The 21,826-nt window shown below is 35.8% G+C and overlaps 4 protein-coding genes across 4 annotated transcripts; 1 reads left to right on the forward strand and 3 right to left on the reverse strand.

Annotated features, from left to right (window-relative positions):
• The first annotated feature begins 3,781 nt into the window (after window positions 1-3,781).
• On the forward strand, window positions 3,782-4,869 carry LOC109185272 (acidic endochitinase-like). The gene has a single exon (XM_019335252.1). The coding sequence runs from the start codon at window positions 3,819-3,821 to the stop codon at window positions 4,734-4,736; it is 918 nt and encodes a 305-aa protein (XP_019190797.1). The 5' UTR covers window positions 3,782-3,818; the 3' UTR covers window positions 4,737-4,869.
• A 1,208-nt stretch (window positions 4,870-6,077) lies between these two features.
• On the reverse strand, window positions 6,078-7,300 carry LOC109185293 (acidic endochitinase-like). The gene is made up of 2 exons (XM_019335274.1): window positions 6,931-7,300; window positions 6,078-6,609 (listed from the first exon to the last, which is right to left on the reverse strand). The coding sequence occupies exons 1-2, from the start codon at window positions 7,275-7,277 to the stop codon at window positions 6,078-6,080; spliced, it is 879 nt and encodes a 292-aa protein (XP_019190819.1). The 5' UTR covers window positions 7,278-7,300.
• A 730-nt stretch (window positions 7,301-8,030) lies between these two features.
• Window positions 8,031-9,546, reverse strand: LOC109185286 (acidic endochitinase-like). The gene is made up of 2 exons (XM_019335267.1): window positions 9,151-9,546; window positions 8,031-8,661 (listed from the first exon to the last, which is right to left on the reverse strand). The coding sequence occupies exons 1-2, from the start codon at window positions 9,495-9,497 to the stop codon at window positions 8,127-8,129; spliced, it is 882 nt and encodes a 293-aa protein (XP_019190812.1). The 5' UTR covers window positions 9,498-9,546; the 3' UTR covers window positions 8,031-8,126.
• A 2,747-nt stretch (window positions 9,547-12,293) lies between these two features.
• Window positions 12,294-13,368, reverse strand: LOC109185258 (acidic endochitinase-like). Its single transcript, XM_019335240.1, has one exon. It carries the CDS (start codon window positions 13,306-13,308, stop codon window positions 12,430-12,432), a length of 879 nt encoding a protein of 292 aa, XP_019190785.1. The 5' UTR covers window positions 13,309-13,368; the 3' UTR covers window positions 12,294-12,429.
• Between the last annotated feature and the right edge of the window lie 8,458 nt (window positions 13,369-21,826).

Genomic DNA, 21,826 nt, shown 5'->3' on the forward strand with positions numbered 1-21,826 from the left:
GCACAACCCAATAACTGAATTATTAATGATTTGTTGTTTTGTTAACGTACGGAACTAAGGGTGTGTTTGGAAACCTGGAAAATGAGTTCTGGAAATCATTTTCCAAGTTTTCAGTGTTTGGATGTGCCTGGAAAATCAAGTCAACGGAAATCATTTTCCGTTGACTTTGGAAAATAGGCTTGTTTTGGAGGAAAATGACTTCCCCTTTTTTTGGGGGGAAGTCATTTTCTAACTTTTACACCAACATCACACCACCACCAACATCATCAACACCATACCACCATCACCACCACTATTGCCGCTGCCACCACCACTATACCCCCGCCACCATCACACCCCCACCACAACCACCACCAACACCGCAACCACTACCACCACCACACCACCACCTTCACACCACCGCCGCCGCCACCACCACCACCATACCACCGCAACCACCGTCGCCGCCACCACTACCACCATACCACCGCCACCGCCATCACCACCATACCACCGCAACCACCGCCACCATACCACCGCAACCACCGTCGCCGCCACCACCACCACCACCACCATACCACTACAACCATTGTCGCCGCTACCACCGCCACCACCACCATACCACCACAACCACCATCGCCGCCACCACTACCACCATACCACCGCCACCGCCATCACCACCATACCACCGCCACCACCACCACACCACCGTCACCGCCGCCGCCACCACCACCACCATACCACCGCAACCACCGCCGCCACCACCACCACCATACCACCGCAACCACCGTCGCCGCCACCACCACCGCAACAACACGACCACTGCCACCACCGTCATACTACTACCACCATCACACAAACACCACTACCGCCGTCACCGCCACCACCAGCATACTACCGCAACCACCGTCGCCGCTGCCACCACCATACCACAGCAACCACCGCCACCACCATCACACCGCCGCCGCCGCCACCTCCACGACCATACCACCGCAACCACCACCGTCGCCACCACCACCATACCACCGCCACCACACCACCACCGTCATACCACCACCAATTATTATTATTATTATTATTATTATTATTATTATTATTATTATTATTATTATTATTATTATTATTATTATATAACGAATAACACCACTACCACTACACCACCACCATAATATTTTTGATATATTATTAGTTTTTTTTTTTGAAAAACTTAGCTATTTTTTATTATATTTAAAATTAATATTATATTATTATATATTATTATACATGTTGTAATATTCTAAATAAAATAATTAAAATGTTTAATTATACAATTCTACTCATTTTCCAGAAAATGAACCAAACACAGAAAAACAGTTTTCCATAATGCAACCAAACACTGAAAAGGAAAATGTTTTCCGGAAAATGACTCATTTTCCAGAAAACATTTTCCAGAAGTCATTTTCCTGCTTTCCAAACGGACCCTAACTGAAGTCCAAGAAGTATTAGGTTCGTTGATGTCACTCGGTGGTTTTAAGGTAAGCATGCAATGCAAGCCCACCACAACAGGAAATAATAATTAAGAATGAAATTCAAACTAGTCCGATCCCAAAAGGAGAAACCCACCATTTTTTGACAAAAAAAAAATAAAAATTGCATTTCAATTAAGTTGGTAAAAAGATTGAGAATACAACGAGGAACGAGGTCCCAAAAATGAGAGCCAGCCACCCTAATTAGAGTGTGGGCGATCTGGTTCTCTGACCAATTAATGAAAATACAAGAAATTTACCAACAAAAGAGAAAATTCATCATTTATTTTATATATATAGATTTTAGAACAACAAATTAAATTAAAAGATCAAACCGCAGACTTAATACTTGAGCTGTAGCCATTGTCAAAAACTTTAGACCAGAGCATCACGCCTCCATATTGGGACCCTCGATCGCCGGGAGAACCTGAGAATTAAGCACATCGGCCAGAATGATTATTATTGATAATAATTCTCATTTCACCCTACTACCAAACATGCAAAATACTTTCACTAAAATCCATTACCATTACCAAGTATTTGATACCCATTTCGATTTCGATTTCGATTCTCATGTGCGAACCAAACACACCCATAATACTTTTAACCGCTACTTTAACGGTCAAAGCGAGCCCCTTTATTTCTTTCATTCTGAATCAAATCTCATGAAAAAGTAATACTTTTACATCAAAATATAAAAGTATCACATTTGTTCTCAAAAGTATTATATGTTTTCGTTTATAATAAGTAACACACATTTTATTCCTGATTTAGTATTACATTTGCTAGTATAAGATTACATTTGCATATTGGCCCGACTCGACCCGTTTAACGGATAAAGATCCGTGACACGGTCTCACACAAATGTGACCCTTAAATTCTAGTACTTAATTGTTTGTTATTTAATTTTCAATGAGAAGAATTCTTGTTTTAAAAATTAATGTGTTTTTATTAAATTTATCTATATTTTATTTTGTATTGTGGTCTTATAAATGTTTTGAAGTATTTCTTTGATGCAGAACAATATTTAAAAGATTATTCGGTGCATCGAAATATCTTCTTCTCTCAAATACTACATAATGAACTAGTGAGCTAAGTCCATGCGGGCATATACTGAAATATCGCATACACTCTTTGATGAGCTAATTAATTTGGTGGTTTGAGAGATTTGGAACTTTCTTAGTTTAGATTATGAAAGATTTAAGTCTTTGAAAGATGTTCTTAATTAAATTGTTTAAACAAGAAAGTAGAAAGTATAACAACTATGTACCAAATTATGAATATAATTCCCATAGCAGTTAACCAAACTCTAGTTAGGTTGGCTAATATTAAAACACAAATTAATTTTTTTAAAGAAAGAAATGTTGTAACTCAATTTTACATTCAAATTAAATATTTCTAACACATTCTTACATTTTAAATCATATTATACTTTATTGTTTAATACATTATACTTTATTGGTAACTTAAAATAAGCTATTAGTATCAAGGACCTTGTGGTCCAATGGTACCAAATTGCTTTTTTATGTGGGAGTTGATGGATTTGAGCCTCGATGGGAGCGTGGTAGCTTGTATATGCCAAAAGATGCGGTCAAAACAGCCAGAACCACACCTATAACCCAAGTCAATTCATGATGTTTTTTAAATCCGCCGGTGACCATCATATATAATACAATTTGATAGTCAAGCCTGCCCCAAATAAGGAGAATCGTTATGCCATGGAATCGTGTTCACCATCCATGGTGAACACGGTCCCAACGGTAACGGTGCACCGTTATCTTTCTTTCTTTCTTTCTTTTTAACTGTACGAGTTTTCTTCTTCATTTTCACATTTCTCGGTTTTACTTTCTCTTCGCGCAAGTATCTTCAACATTCATAAATTATGAATGTGCATGCATGGATTTATAAATGAGCAGTTATGAAATTATGAATTTTCTTTTATGAGATTATGAATTTTCTTTTATGAAATTATGAATTTTCTGTTATGAGATTATGAATTTTCTGGTATGCGATTATGAATTTTCTGTTATGAGATTATGAATTTTCTGTGAGATTATGAATTTACAGAAAATTCATAATTACATAACTGTAAGTTCATAATCTCATAACAGAAAATTCATAATCTGAATAAACGCGCACCGTTAACAGCACATTAACTAATTTTTTTTTCTATAAAAACGATACCGACACGTTTCCAGGGCATAATTTGTGAAATAAGGAGCTGCCACGACACAGCCGTGCTGTTTGTTTTTCCTGGATGAGAGCTTATAAAAAGCGGCCTTTACTTCCTTGCAGATCCAACTAACATCCAATCCTAAAACTACTACACACGATATGGCGTGTAAGATCGTAATTGCCTTCTCTCTTCTGCTCCTTTCTTCGATCAACATCTCTCTGGGGGGAGAAATCGCCATATATTGGGGCCAAAATGGGGGTGAGGGCACTCTAGCCGACACTTGTGCCACCAACAACTACAACATCGTAAACATTGCTTTCTTAACAACGTTTGGCAGTGGCCGGACTCCGGTCCTCAACCTCGCCGGCCACTGTGATCCTGGTAGTAACCAGTGCACTGGCCTGAGCGACGAGATCCGAGCCTGTAAGAGCCAAGGCATCAAAGTCTTGCTTTCCATTGGTGGTGGCGCCGGAAGCTATTCCCTTTCCTCCGCAGATGATGCCAGGAATGTGGCACAGTATCTGTGGGGCAACTATCTTGGAGGGCAGTCAGGGTCAAGACCACTAGGGGATGCAGTCCTTGACGGAATTGACTTCGATATAGAGTCCGGCGGCGGCCAATTCTACGACGAATTAGCCAAAGCATTAAAAGCGTTTGGAACAAACGTCTTATTGACAGCGGCGCCGCAATGCCCATTCCCCGATCAAAGTCTGCAAACCGCCATAAACACCGGCCTCTTCGACTACGTTTGGGTGCAGTTCTACAACAACCCTCCCTGTCAGTACAACGGCGACGCCACCAATCTTTTGAACTCTTGGAACAATGACTGGTCAACCATTCCCACCGGAAAACTATTCTTGGGTTTGCCAGCGTCCCCGGAAGCAGCCGGAAGTGGTTTCATTCTGGCAGATGTGCTAACTTCTCAGATTCTCCCGGCTATCAAGGCCACACCCAAATACGGTGGCGTAATGCTATGGTCTAAGTTCTATGACAATGGCTACAGCTCCAAGATCAAGCCTTATGTCTCTATGGTTACTCAAAACTATATTACTTCATATTTGCCGTCCTCTAGCTAAATACTAAATGTTTGAGATCAGATCGGATGTAACATAATATTGTACTAGCTAGCTTCTACGTACTTATGATGGATTATATTCATCACATCAAATAATAATATAATGCATCTATAATAAAGCTAGCTTGCTTTAATTTAATTTGTTGTTAAATATAATAATGGAATGTCCCACCATTTACTCCACCGTACCAAACTAAGCAGCATGTGTATATGGTAAGGCCACTTATTACCAATTGAAGCACACAACTGCAGAACTCATCCACAACTTAAACTGATGATGAATGCATCATAATTCACATTTAATCACTTTAATTAACACTTAAAAGGTGGGGAGAGTAGTTGCTTACATTAATTAAACATATCAAATAATTTGTCTGTTATAGAGGTAATCTGTGAATGGTGGACTGAATTTGTGATTGATGTACGTACGCCATTTCCCATGTACATCCCGGTCGTCTTCTTCACGAGAAGGTGACGGTTGTCTTTCCGTTAAAAGTGGTGGTAAATTGAGTTTTTTTAGCGATGAATAATCGGTAACTAATACCAATAAACATTGTTTATTTGATCTATTTTGATAAGTCTGAGTATTTAATTAAACCTTTTTAATGTTGAATGATTTAATTGCACTTTTAAATGAAATTTAAGGTTATCATTAATGTTGAAGGATTTAATTGCACTTTTAAATAAAATTTAAAGGTTACCAAGGACCTTGTGGTCCACTGGTATCTCAATAAAGTCTATGATTGGTTCGAAGAACGTCTGGAGATTCAGGCGATTGCGGATGATATAACTAGCAAATATGTTCCTCCCCACGTCAATCTATTTTATTGTTTAGGGGGAATTACGCTTACTTGTTTTTTAGTACAAGTAACTACCGGGTTTGCTATGACTTTTTACTATCGTCCTACCGTTACTGAATTTTATTGTTTAGGGGGAATTATGCTTACTTGTTTTTTTAGTACAAGTAGCTACCGGGTTTGTTTTTTTAGTACAAGTAGCTACCGGGTTTGCTATGATGACTTTTTACTATCATCCGACAGTTACTGAGGCTTTGTTAATCCGATCCGTTCATCGATGGTCGGCAAGTATATATAACACATAATATTCCTAGGTTTCGTTACGTTCTATACTTATCATGCATATCAGAGAGGTGTTTCACTGTTTCTAATCTCCTTTTTTGGAATACAATAGCACAAGAAAGAATATACCAACTTATCATGCAATGCAAGCCCACCACAACAGGAAATAATTAAGAACGAAATTCAAACTAGTCCCAAAAGGAGAAACCCACCATTTATTTTATATATATATAGATTTTAGAACAACAAATTAAATTAAAAGATCAAACGGCAGACTTAATACTTGAGCTGTAGCCATTGTCAGTGAATTTAGACCAGAGCATGACGCCTCCATATTGGGGTGTACCCTTGATCGCCGGGAGAATCTGAGAAGTAAGCACATCAGCCGGAATGAAACCACTTCCGGCAGCCTTCGGGGATGCAGGCAATCCCATTAATAGTTTCCGTGTGGGAATGGTAGACCAGTTATCTTTCCAAGATTTCAGAAGATCGGTTTTGGTATCCCCAGAATACTGACACGCGGCGGTAGGGTTGTTGAAGAATTGCACCCAGACGTAGTCGAAAAGGCCGGTTTTTATGGCCGCTTGTAGCCGTCGATCCGGGAAGGGACATTGAGGAGCTGCTGTCAAGTACACTTTTTCCCCAAACGCTGATAAGGCCTTCGCCAATTCGTCGTAGAATTGGCTGCCGCCTATAACTATAGCAAAGTCGATTCCGTCCAGGCTTTCATCCCCTAGTGGCCTTGACTCCGACTGCCCTCCAAGATAATTGTCCCACAGATATTGTGCCACATTCCTGCGTGTATATATATATATATATATATATATATACTTTGTTAGGCTGACCACCTTTAAACCCGTACAATTGACTAATCTTCATTCACACCAGACCAACCCGTGACAAAATGCTAGTCAGATTGATTTTTCACATTATTTGTCCACTAATTATAAAGTCATAAGGCTAATTTACCAGTGTATACTTTAAAATAGTGACTGGGGTTTCTCTTGTCAGTCAATACACTCAAAGTGTAAATCAATAATGAAACTATCTCATAAAAGTGTAAACAAATAATGAAACTATATATTAGAAAGAGAGAATTGAATTGGGCATATATACTTGGCATCATCAGGAGAGGAAAGGGAATAGTTTCCGATGCTGCCACCAATGGAAAGCAAGACTTTGATGCCTTGGCTCTTACAGGCTCTGATCTCGTCGCTCAGGCCAGTACACTGATTACTAGCAGGATCGCAATGACCAGCCAGGTTGAGGACCGGAGTTTGGCCATTGCCAAACGTTGTTAAGAACGCTATGTTTACGATGTTATAGTTGTTGGTCGCGCAGGTGTCTCGCAGGCTGCCCTCGTTCCCATTTTGGCCCCAGTATATCGCGATTTCTGCCCCGAGAGAGATGTTAAGCAAGGAAAGGAGCAAAAGAGAGAAAGCAAATATTATGTTATACGCCATATTTTTTGTAGTTTAATTTGAAGCAAATATTATGTTATACGCCAAAACAGCAAGTCTGTATCGTTTTATATGCTTACTTCCCAGGAAAACTAAATATATTGTATGCTTTGTTAAATATATGATCATATCTTTCCCAAATCGTTGAAAATTGTGTAATAAACAATTTTGGTAACAAGTACGATTTTATAATACAATAGGATTGGCATGCAACATATTATTATTCATATTTGATTAATAATTAGATTCATTTTTTAAGTTATTATTAGATTCATAATAACTAATAGATAAAACGTTTTTATTTTTTGAGCCCCTGGGAGTAGTATTTACCTTTTGTGTTTCAGTAGATTTGAAAATAGCTATGAACAAATACTACATACATTGTAACATAGTTAAATTGGTTAGACTGTTAATTAACTTGATAAACAAAGTTACGAATTTCCTTTGTTACTCAAAATATGACATATTATAGGTTTAAATAAATACTATACATATATGATCATATCTTTTCCTAAATCACTATAATTGTGGCATAAATAATTTTCATAACGGGTATAATTTTATAATACATATGGTCGCAAATGTATTGCCAAAATAGTTTAATGAGTCCATCAATTTATAAAAAATTCCATTTATATAATTAAAAAAAAAACAATTTTTAATATGTAAAATGACATAATTATGGATCGGACTAATTATGTAAAATGACATAATTAAGTAGGTACCCAATGAAAAAAAAAAAAAAAAAAAAACTAGTACAATATAATATTATGTTGTCATAAATGAAAAGGAGAAACATTATTTATGTTTTAGATTAGAACGTACAACAAACATGAAGTAGTATAGTTTTGATCAAACTGCGGACTTAATACTTGAGCTGTAGCCATTGTCGTAGAATTTAAACCATAGCATTACGCCTCCATATTTGGTTGAACCCTTGATCGCCGGGAGAACCTGAAAAGTAAGAACATCTGCAGGAATGAAGCCGCCTAAGTAGGCGGCATCATGAGAAGCAGGCAATCCCATTAATACTTTTTGTGCGGGAATGTTTGACCAGTTATTGTTCCAAGAGTTGAGAATATCGGCGGTGTTCCCGTCAGAATATTGACAGGCGGCGTTGGGGTTGTTGTAGAACTGCACCCAGACGTAGTCAAAAAGGCCGGTGTTTATGGCGGCTTGCAGATTTTGATCGGGGAATGGGCATTGCGGCGCTGCTGTCAATAAGACGTTTGTTCCAAACGCTTTTAATGCTCTGGCCAGGTCGTCGTAGAATTGGCCGCCGCCGGACTCTATATCGAAGTCGATTCCGTCAAGGACTGCATCTCCTAGTGGCCTTGACGGTGACTGCCCTCCAAGATAGTTGTCCCACAGATACTGTGCCACATTCCTGAACACACAAAATGTTGAGTGAATAAGATAATGTTACCCGCTTTTTGTAAAGGACCTTAGGGTATAGTTGCACCAAATTGTTCTCCCGTGAGAGATTGTGGGTTCAAGGGGTAGTCTTAGATTCTGAAAAAATACGCGATTTAAAAAAAAAATGGTGCAAACTGAATAACGGAGTCAAAAGTTATGACTTGCCAAAGTTTCTACACTTTGCAACTAGTAGAAACTTCAACAAGTCAACACTAATATTATAAAATGTGTTTGGACGGTTCAACCGGCTAGCGGTGGCCTAACTGCCAAATCAAGTTAAGGACAACTCCAGTCAAGTTGATCAGAGTATTAGCATAGTAATTTATAAACAACCTAAATTGATGTATTTGGTCATTTGGCAATTAAAGTCACAATATCAGAATATATATAGTGATTTTTCTTGTCACTAAAAAAGTACTCCGCAAAAAGTTAGAGATAAAAAAGGGAGAATCGGGCTTACTTGGCATCCTCAGGGGATGAAAGGGAATAGTTTCCGACGCCGGCACCGCCAATGGAAAGCATGAGTTTGATGCCTTGGCTCTTACAGGCTCGGATCTGGTCGCTCAGGACAGTACACGGGTTACTACCAGGTCCACAGTGGCCGGCGAGGTTGAGGACCGGATTCCGGTGACTGTCAAACGTTAAGAAAGCAATGTTTACGATGTTGTAGTTGTTGGTGGCACAAGTTTCGGCTAGAGTGCCCTCACCCCCATCTTGGCCCCAATATATGGCGATTTCTCCCCCCAGAGAGATGTTGATCAAAGAAAGGAGCAGAAGAGAGAAGGCAACTACGATCTTACTCGCCATATCGTGTGTAGTAGTTTTAGTATTGGATGTTGGATATGCAAGCTAAGGAAGTAAAGGCCGCTTTTTATAAGCTCTCTTCCTGGAAAACCAAACAGCACGGCTGTATCGTGGCAGCTCCTTATTCGGCCTCGTTTGGGTGGCATGACTTCCAAATTGTATTTTATTGCGCGTCAATGGAGTCCTGGAGGAAGAAAAGGTCGACAGAATAATATAATATTCCAAGAGTTCCTAGTTCTGTTGCAGAAAAGTGTTTCAATTTATCTCAGTTCAATTAGTTTAACTGATCACCTAAGTCTTGTTCTAGTGTAAAGATTTAATTAATTAAAGGTAATAAAAATTCCTTATGCACAGAATGTCAATGTAGATATTTAGGAGAATTAAGACTAGTATGACCTATGCTGAGAAACCTAAATCATTAAATCATGGACCATGATCCACCTTATAAGAACTACTGACATAAAATATATTTTTATTATATTAAAAGTATATTTTTAATATATTAAAATTTCATTTTTAAAGATATATTATTTGGTATACTACCAAATAATATACTTTCAGTATATAAATAATGTGCATTCAATATATTAAAATATGAATTATAAAATTTATTAATGATTTATATTGCAATGTGGATCATGAACCACACTATAATTTGTCGGGAAGGAGCTGAGCGTTATGCTGTGCAAGTGTGCAACCGTGTGCGCCATGGTTGCAAAAACGACGTCGTTTTGACGTCCGACTTAAAAAAAAAAAAAAATAGAATTGCATAGCTACACATCCATAACTTCATAACTATAAATCCAGAATTGCATGCATAATTACACATTCATAACTTCATAACTTCATAACTATACATCCAGAATTACATAACTATACATCCATAACTTCACAACTATAAATCCAGAATTGCATAACTACACATCCATAACTTCATAATTATAAATCCAAAATTGCATAACTACGCATCCATAACTTCATAACTATACATTCAAAATTGCATGCATAACTACACATCCATAACTTCATAACTATACATTTAGAATTGCATGCATAATTACAAATCCATAACTTCATAACTATAAATCCAGAATTGCATAACTACACATTCATAATTTCATAACTATAAATCCAGAATGTGAAATTATAAAATTATGAACATATGTTTACGTAACTAACGACAATCGAAAATGATTTTTTTTATTTAAGTAAAACGACGCCGTTTTTGCATCCGTGTGCACCCTGCATCAAACGAGCTAACCCGTTCGTTGGACACCTCTACCAAAATAGTTTAATGAGTCCATCAATTTATTAAATAATTCCATTTATATATTAATTCCATTTTTGGTCATATATTTACGGGTGATAGTCCACTTTAAGTCTTCTTCTTTTTTAATCAGAACATCCACTTTTGGTCCTAGTATTATTGTGGCACGACCATTATATTTTTTATCCTTTATCAACAAAACAGGTTAAACATCGTTAAATACAATGACATTTTGGTCTTCAATTATGAATTTTTTCAAAATAATAGACGTAAAAAATATAATGGTTTAACCTATACTACTTTGTATAAAAAAGATTGAAATGTCTTTTGTATTTAACGTCATTTCAATGATTTTGTTGATAGATGACTAAAAATGATCATGTCACAACAATATTATGACCAAATGAGGATGTTCTATTAAAAATGGACTAAAAGTGGACTCTCACCTATAAATATATAACCAAAAATGAAATTAACTCTAAAAACAATTTAATATGTAAAATGACATTGATGGTTTTATTGGGACCGGGTCCACCATAAACCGAGTATAGAAATATAGAACGGGGTAGGAAAATAATAGCTTTATTACCCGGGGCGCTATGTCCGAAATAGTACCTACAAAGTCCAAGGTACATGCCCAGAATGGCAACCCAAATACAAAGACCACGGCCCAATAAATGGGCTATAACTAACTATGCTACTGGCAGGAATCGAACCCAGGCAAAAGAGTTGAGAGCATGAGATCGAGACTACTAGATCGTAGTGCCTGTCGTGTCCCCGGTTAGGAATTCAGACCCCTATTTATAGCATACTCCCCCATCCGAGGTCGTCTGCGTGTACGTCCCAAGATCAACATTCTTCCTGGGAAGCGCCACGTGCCCCACGTTGCACCCCACTACTTCCCCCACACCCCTTATTACGTCGGCACGTCAACCCCCCCCCCCCCCCCCCCTCTCGGATCACGAACGCATGTGGATGCGGGGGCGTGCCGCGTCGCGCTGCCAGCGATACCACACATTGCCCCCGCGCGTGGGGGCGCCAGGGCCTCTAGCTGCGCCGTCAGCGGCTGGGGCTAACGCGCCCCAATCGGCGACCCCTTCCATCCAGTGGTGTAGCACCGCACACTGCCCCCCGCGCCAGGAGGCGCTGGGGCCGCACCCAGGCGTGCTGTCGTGACTAGGGCCAGCACCCCAGTCGGCGACCACCTCCGGCGATGACACTCCCAACCCTCTGGCGACACCCGATACCTCACCTCCTCCTCTCGACCCACTTCACACCCTGGCCCAATATCATAAGTCCACTGAAGCCTTAGCTCATAACCAATATACCTATGAGACATAATTATGGATCGGACTATATATATGTGGACTAGCTACCTGCAGTCATTCCACTTGGAATTGTGGAATTAGTTAAATACATACGGGGTAATACATTATAGTTTGCATGAGTAAATCATGGGTACATTCATTATTGCACTCCGTTTAAGTTTCATAACAATATTTTTATTCTTTTTTATTTTTTATTTTTATTTATATCGTATACTTTGATGCATCATAATTCATAAGTAGGTACAAAAAAAGCTAGTACAATAAAATATAATGTTGTCATAGGAGAAACATTATTTATGTTTTAGATTAGAACAACACAAATGAAGTAGTATAGTTTTGATCAAACTGCGGACTTAATACTTGAGCTGTAGCCATTGTCATTGAATTTAGACCATAGCATTACGCCTCCATATTTGGTTGAACCCTTGATCGCCGGGAGAATCTGAGAAGTAAGAACATCGGCAGGAATGAAGCCATTGTTGGCGGCATCCTGAGAAGCAGGCAATCCCATTAAAACTTTTTGTGCGGGAATGTTTGACCAGTTATTGTTCCAAGAGTTGAGAATATCGGCGGTGTTTCCGGCAGAATATTGACAGGCGGCGGTGGGGTTGTTGTAGAACTGCACCCACACGTAGTCGAAGAGGCCGGTGTTTATGGCGGTTTGCAGGCTTTGGTCGGGGAATGGGCATTGCGGCGCCGCTGTCAATAAGACATTTGTTCCAAACGCTTTTAATGCTTTGGCTAATTCGTCGTAGAATTGGCCGCCGCCGGACTCTATATCGAAGTCGATTCCGTCAAGGACTTCATCCCCTAGTGGCCTTGACCCCGACTGCCCTCCAAGATAGTTGTCCCACAGATACTGTGCCACATTCCTGGCATCATCTGCGGAGGAAAGGGAATAGCTTCCGGAGCCACCACCAATGGAAAGCATGACTTTGATGCCTTGGCTCTTACAGGCTCGGATCTCGTCGCTGAGTCCAGTACACTGGTTACTACCAGGATCACAGTGGCCGGCGAGGTTGAGGACCGGAGTCCGGCCACTGCCAAACGTTGTTAAGAAAGCAATGTTTACGATGTTGTAGTTGTTGGTGGCACAAGTGTCGGCTAGAGTGCCCTCACCCCCATTTTGGCCCCAATATATGGCGATTTCTCCCCCCAGAGAGATGTTGATCAAAGAAAGGAGCAGAAGAGAGAAGGCAACTACGATCTTACACGCCATATCGTACGTAGTAGTTTTAGGATTGGATGTTGGATATGCAAGGAATTGAAGTAAAGGCCGCTTTTTATAAGCTCTCTTCATGGAAAACCAAACAGCACGGCTGTCTTGTGGCAGCTCCTTATTCGGCCTCGTTTGGATGGCTTGACTTCCAATTTGTATTGCGCGTTAATGGAGTCTTGGAGCCAGGGAGAAAAGGTCCAACTGCAATGTGTACACAAGTAAGATCAGACAGAATTTATATTCCAAGAGTTCCTAGTTCTGTTGCATAAAAGTGTTTCTATTTATGGACAAAATTAAAGCAGCAAACAATACTAACTCAGTTGGTTTGACTGATCACCTTAAAATCTTGTTGCAGTGATAGTGTAAGGATTCAACCAATCAGAGGTAATAAAAATCCCTTATGAGAACCTAAAAACTGTGACTCGCCAGCGATTTTTATGTAGAGATTTTGGAAACTTAAGACTAGTATGACTTATATGCTGAGAAAGCTCAATCATTAAACGATGGACCATGATATACCTTGTAAAGTAAATCAGATTATTAATATAGTATCAAATAATCTACTTTCAGTATATAAACAATGTGCATTGTGTATACTAAAATACGAAATATAAATTTATTAATGATTTACATTGTAATGTGGTCATGATCCACACTATAATTTGTTGGGAAACCTAATGTATATTAAAAATAAAAATAAAAAAGTTATGGACTAAAGCTTGGTTTCTGGAATACTTTGCCCCAAAGAAAAACACAAACTTTTAAGAGAAGCTAAGAGACGACAAGATAAAAGCCCAAAGAAAAACACAAACTTTTGTCTGCTGATGAAACTTCCAGGATTACAGTCATACTGTCTCATGGACGGATAGTTATGCTGTGCATCCGTATGCATCATGCATGGTGCATACGGATGCAAAAATGACGTGGTTTTATTAAAAACGTGTGTCTCTTTTTAAAAAAAATTCAAGTTCGATTCTTAGTAACAGCATTATGTTGTTCATTCATTCTGGAATTTTAGTTTATAGATTATGGAATTTTAGTTCATTGATTTTGGAATTGTAGTTCATCGATTCTGGAATTGTAATTCATCGATTCTGAAATTTTAATTCATAGATTCTGGAATTTTAGTTCACTCATTCTGGAATTTTTAGTTCATAGATTAGATTATGGAATTATAGTTCATCGATTATGGAATTATAGTTCATTGATTCTGGAATTTTAATTCATATGTTGTTGCTGGGAATCGAACTTGAAATTTTTTTTTTTTAAGGGGAGACACGCGTTTTTAATAAAACGACGTCGTTTTTGCATCCGTATGCACCATGCATGGTGCATACGGATGCACAGCATAATTTGCCCTCATGGACCATCTTGGTTTTAGGCTTTCTCCAGAATCAATTAAGCCCAACAAAGGCCCAGATTTAACAGACACAAGTCCACATTCCACAACAACAGGGAAGAAGCTATGAATACATTACATTGATTCACAAGTATGTACAAAATGATGCTCCATTACAAAACAAAATGATGAAAATAATTAAAATGGGCTCAGAATTATTAATCATTCCCACTTAAAAAACAAGAACAAGGTAATATGGAAAAGACACAAGACAACTTCATAATTTGCTATTAATTGGTTGTTTTGTACAAAAATCAAGTCTTTGTAAGAAAGGATTGTGTGTCCTCAACTAGAGATCGAGCACATTAACCATTTATATCAAAAGACATTTAGGCAACACCCAAATGAATTGGACATGTCCCTTGCAGATCAGGTAGTTAAATTCCAATGGTTATTTTGACTGGGGATCATTACGCTGAGCTTAGTGCCAACTAAGGCAATAAGGCCACACCCTAGGGTGACCTTGAGGTCAAACCTCAGGCCACTTAAAGTCATTTTGAACTTACTTTTTTAGTTTTCGCTTCTTCTAAACTTGTCTTCTTAGGTTAAACTTAATGTCTCTATCAAATGAAATCTACTTATTAATTAAAATTTTTTTAAAAAAATCAAATAGTATAGGCGCAAATTATACGAGGGATACATGGCATTACTTTTATTTTATTAATGGAATAAGACATGTAGCAATGTCGTCCTATGTTAAAATGTAGTTTAATTTGATGTACGTACACAATAATATAATCATGATAATCCTATCCTAGTAAAGAGGAGACATTCCCCAATCCTATAATGATCCTTTGGAAGTATAGAGAAGAAACAATAAAGGGGCCGGGTGAGTGAATAAAAACAAGAAACAGTGAGAGGCAATATATGTGGTGAATCTTGGTGAGACCCCGCAGATCACAACCACCCCGCCCAGAGCCCCCCTACCCGCAGCTTTTTGGTGGCTGCCTGTATGCTCTTTCTGCTGCCTTCCACACCATTCCATTCCATCTGCCATAGTTGGAAAACTTGGTGGTTTTTTATTATTATAATGAGAATTTAAATTTTTTAATAAGAAATATAACTTTTTCGGCTACTTTACAATTGTCAACCACTCGTAACTGAATTCTAATCACAAGTGATCAGAAACTAAAATTGTTTTTATAAAAAAAATAGTCATTGTTGTAGGAATATTATGGCCATTCAGAAGTGTGTGTTTGGAAATCTGAAAAATATTTTTTGAAAAATGAGTCATTTCTCATAAAATATTTTTTTTCTAGTGTTTGGTTGCATTATATTTCAGAAAATTGTCTTAGTCTGTTTGGATCATTTTTCATAAATGAGCAGAATTGTATTTAAAAAATCAATATTATTTATAGAATTAAAAAAAAAAATGGTTTCCGGCTTCGAAAACCATAAGTACTTCTGGATTCCAACGGAAACTAGTAAATGATTTCCTTTGTGAAACCAGATAACCTGGTTCCCGACAGAAATTAACGATGAAGATGGAGAACAAGAAAAAAGTTGGTTTAGATTTTTCGAAAAAAGAAAAGTCATTTTCTGAAAAAATGGACTTATTTTTCCTTTGACCACCAATTTTCCCTATGCCAAACACTAAAAATCTAGAAAATGATTTCATCCGGATTTCCAAACACAATCTAAGTTTCTGTTGGAATACCAACTCCTTTTTTAATTTATGGAACTATGAAAGTAAAGCTTGTTTATTGCCACACGAAAGAGTGAACTACAAGTAATCAAATTAAATAAAATATAGAGTATTATTTGACTTGTTAAGTGAGCTGAGAAATCTTATTCAGTAAATAACATAAAAAAAATTTTACTTTTTTTTTTAATAATGTAATGTCACGTTAAACAGATTCTACTACTTAACAAATCACCAAGTATCCCTATATGTGAAATAAATGGTTGCATGCATCAGTGTCCAATTGCATGTAGTGTAGAGTAGTTTAATTTGTAATGTAAAGTTGTAAACGAATAGCACATTCTCAACATAATAGGACAAATTACTGACCAAGATTGGATTTGGAGTTGTCCAATTTATAATATTATTTTATTTTTATTATTGTTGTTATATTGTATATGTAGTACTATAACATTATAATATTAATAATAAAATAATAATGTGTACCAACTGGAACTATTGAAAGTGAGGCATGAGTCATGACTCAAATATTTCTTGGCTGGAAAAAAAGGGTCACAAGGTTCACAGTGGAGCTCCCACTTACTATATGCAGCTGACTTTTTGATGTTACTATTACTTTTAAAATGATTTAATATTTTTATTAGCTAGTATGTAATCACATATTATATATTGATTTATTTATCAAATTTTATGATGTGAATTGACACCATCACCTTTTGTATTTAGTATAAATGGGTGAAGTTTTGGATTTGCACCGAATAGTTGGAGGATCTAGAGTAACTGGCCATTTATATCATGGACCATGATCTACATAGCATTATAGATTCTGGATCAAAACGACGAACTACAAAATTTATATTCGCAATATACATAATTTCATAACATGAGACATAAAAAATCACAACACAAGATACATACACATGTTATATATTTACTTATTTTTCAAATTTGATTTAAATACATAATTTGTATTAATAATAAGCACATAATTTCACAACACAAGACATATAAATTCATAACATAAAGACACAATTACTAATTTGTTTTAAGTAGAGAATTCATATTCTTAATGTACAAAATTTCATAACACAAGATACAAAAACTAACAACATAAGGCATACACATGCATTATATATTAGGGTTCATAATGTTATAAGGATTGAGTGGAACTCTAAAGTAAATTGGTAGGGCTTTAATTCAAAGGCTTGCCTATTCATTTTGGTGTTGCATGAGGTATAAGAGGCATTGTGACTATCAACACTATTGATTTTTTATACTTTTTATTTACCTTTTAAGTATATAAATTTTAAGAATGTTTACAATGTTGATTGCTATTTATATCTTTTACGCCATGTACAATTATATATATCGTCCTTTCAAGATTTTATCTAGTATTGTCAACTCTTGTCTAAACATTTCAAAACAACCCTAATAAAGTATTTAATTGATTTGGAGGAGAGAATTAGGGAGAAAATGAATTTTAATTTCGTGAGAATAAAATAGAAATTCATATTAATTATTTAGTAAGGAAAAATAAAATTATATTTGAGAATGATAAGGGAAGAAATGATATAAAGACTAAAAACCTAGATGCTCCGCACTTGGAGTGGATAGATCCCTCACCAATAATAGGAGTCATCGTCTTTCATATTATTGTGCAATAATAATAGAAGTAATAGTAATAATAATTCAACCAAACAATGTATATTTTTTTTGAAGGGATATTATTATTATTATTATTATTATTATTATTATTATTATTATTATTATTATTATTATTATTATTATTATTATATCTTAAAAAATAATAATATACATTGTTTGGTTGAATTATTATTATTATTATTATTATTATTATTATTATTATTATTATTATTATTATTATTATTATTTTAGACTGCATAGGTTCTTGAATTAGATCAAATCAATGTGCCTATGAAAAGGGAAAAAAAAATAAAAGGTAAAATCCATCTGTGATTGCTGAACTGGATCGTACCGTCGATGAGCATCGCACTGACCGCATTATTAGCGACAAAGAAGAAACGATTTTTTAAATTAATTGCTTTTGTCTATTAATTAATGGTATTTATTAAATTAGAATAAAATAACTAAACAATGTATTTTTTGAGATTAGCATTGGATCGCATATTCTGCGACGCTGCAACCAATATGTTCCATTCCTTCTCTTTTGTTTTCTTGCTTCTAACTTTCATTAAAAAATGCCGAAATAAATAAATAAATTAGTAAATATAAAAATAAAGAAAAATCAATGTTATTACGTTTGGCTTCTAATAATATATGGACTACTAGTTAATCAATATTAATATTAATGAAATTAATTAATTAATTAAGTATACTTTTTGTACGGAAAAAGGTTTTGTGAGTGCAAACCAAATGGCAAACATCCCATAAATTAGGTTCGTGTAATGTAAATTATTTTTTCTCATTTTATATAATTTATTGTTGGCGTTATTGTTTACAGGACGAGGCAATAACCCATAGCCTAACAAGTAGTGGGCTATTATGAGAGGCACTTAGTTGAGATTATACTTGAACAGTTTGTCCCCCTTTTATCCTCATATTTGATGTAGGAATTGAACAATACAAAATTTTTCTATAACATTGGAGGTGTTTGACAAATAACTGTTAATTAGTTGATAACTGTTAGTTGATTGAGTTAGTGTGTTTGACTAATTGATATCATTATTTGATTGTAGAAAGATATTTGGTAAAATGACAGTTTTGATTTACATGTTTAATTCTTACCAATTTTCATCTATGACTATTGTTTTAGTGCCAATTTTCATCCACGACTATTGTTTTAGTGTCAAAATTTATCACGCCGGTCACTCCTCCTTTTAAGACATGTCGAAATCTAAAAATTTTAAGGGTATTTTTGTAATTTTCAACTTAAGATCCCAATTTGAGCATAAATAAAGAGATTTAAACCCTAAGATCGATCTTAATTCACAGTTCTCCTCATCAGCCTACCTTAATTTGAGGAGGAGAATTGCGACCGAATTGGGATCGATCTTAGAGCTTGAATTCATTTATTTATGCTCAAATTGAGATCTTAATATGAAAATGACGAAAATACCTTTAATAATTTCATATTTCAACATGTCTTAAACGAATGAATGACCGGCGTGATAAATTTTGACACTAAAATAATAGTTGTGGATGAAAATTGGTATGAATTAAATATGTGGACCAAAACAGTCATTTTGCTAATACTCATGGAGTCATGGGATCAAAATTTGTATTTGTTCTTATAATTTATTTTCTCAAAAAACTATTCGAAAAAAAAAAAAATTTGTTTTGACCAGTTTTTTGATTTTAGCGATTTGAAGCAATAAGTTGTTACAAAAAACTGATTAATCAAACACTTATATTGACCGTTTAACGAAATCAAACAACTAATATTGCTCAAACAAGTCAAAATTGACTGATAAACTAACTATGTTACCAAACAGAGTCATTGTATTACAATGGGACTTTTGGGTGGTATAGCTGGCCTGAAATGTTACATATTGAGAATAATGAAACATGGCTAGCGAAAACACACTCTTGCTCCATAATTCTAATGTTTTTCATGCATTTACGTTGATTAATGTTGTTATTAGATTGAGGCCTAATTCCTAATACCATTAACGAGTACCATGGATCAACATCTATACAAGATTGAGCAAAATATCGTCCGTTCCGGTTCGTACAATAAATGTATTTTATTTTTTCAGTTCAGTACCTGAATCGTCCGTTTCGGTTCGTGATTTTAATAAACTCTAAATATCGAGTTTCGATTCTAAATTGTAATTGGAATATTTCGGTTTGGTTGCTATAGTGTTTGTTTGGTTTGAACCAAATTATTGTCATAATTTGTTGGAGAAGAAAAATAAATGAAATATTTATTTTAAATATTTATTTTAAGGGTAAATATGTCCATTTAACATTTCAGGGGAAAAAACAGTCAGTTGAATAATTCAGGGGGAGAAAGTGCTATAAGTATATAACTTAGGAGGAAGAAGTGCCATTTTCCCTAAATATATTCATAATGATTTGTATCGGACTGACTTTCTAACATGTAAACTTATATAAAAGATACTCGTTTTCACACTTCTTTATAATGTAAAAAGGTAAAAATCTATGTGAGATCGTGTCATGAGTCTTAATCTCTGAAACGGGACGAATCTTTAATTAATGAGGTTAAAATTTTGACACATTAATCAAAAATCAGACTCGCCTCACAGATTAAGACCCGTGAAACGGTCCCACACAAGTGTTACCCATATAAAAGTGCATGCATGCAGTAAACATGTATAATCATCATATTTTATAAAATAATTAAACAAACATATAATAATAATAATAATAATAATAATAATAATAATAATAATAATAATAATAATAATAATAATAACAACGATAATAATAATAATGTATGTCCAACCAAATCATTATGAGTACGTACGGACCGGAGTAGTTTTGATGAGGAAAATTGAGGTTATGGTTCAATATATTTGTTCGAAATTGAAAAGGTGCAACATGCCGACATGTGATAAGCTCGAAAGTCATAACGTGTAAAAGGTAACCACCAACCCACCAAAATGGTAATATACTATTTTCCACGTTGTACATGTTAAAGTTCTAAAAGTATCTTGATTTTAAAGGGATTTTTGCAGAAAAAAAAATATAAGATATGATTTTTACATTAATGGAGGTGTTTTTTTTTTTTTTTTTTTTTTTTTTTTTTTTTTTTTAAAGGAAAGATTAATGCATTAAATCAGAGGAAATACAATCAGCAAGAAAAGAGGGAGGCATATCGAACCACTTCCCGCAACCTGATATAGAAACGGCTTCCCTAGCAACACACGATTTTTACATTAATGGAGGTGAGATTTTTATGAAGATTTTTTTTCATCAAATCAACTTTTTTTTTGGGTTCCAATTAATGGTCAAAATGACAGTAATTTGTGCATTTCGTGCATTATTACACCTTGCACGTGCTAGCTGGGCGTGCGTTGAGGTTCATTTTTTTTTTTTAATCAAAATTGTTTTTCTTTTCTTTTTATCCCCATTCTCTCTCTCATATCTTCCGGTGGCTTGACAAAAACTCAAAAAGCATGTCTATTTGAGACTGCTCTAATGAAAACCTAGCCAATAACTACCAAATTTAAAATGACTTTTATAGGAGTGATTTGTTGGTTTTTTTTTAGTTTGAGCTGCTCAGCGCCGGACAAACTAGGCTAATTTACCTCTTATGGTCATTGTTGACTAGGATAACAAGACATGATTTATCATGTGCACGCCATCGAATAGTGGTTGCATGTTTTCCTCATACATACTGACATATATACATACATATATTTAGTCAAGTTGATTAGACTGTTGTCATTTATAAATAAACTAATTAAAATGTCCCTTCCAATAACAAACAGAGTCATTATAAATAAACTAATTAAAATGTCCCTTCCAATAAC

The sequence above is a fragment of the Ipomoea nil genome, unplaced genomic scaffold (genome assembly GCF_001879475.1).
Source record: "Ipomoea nil cultivar Tokyo-kokei standard unplaced genomic scaffold, Asagao_1.1 scaffold0188, whole genome shotgun sequence".
NCBI lineage: Eukaryota > Viridiplantae > Streptophyta > Magnoliopsida > Solanales > Convolvulaceae > Ipomoea > Ipomoea nil.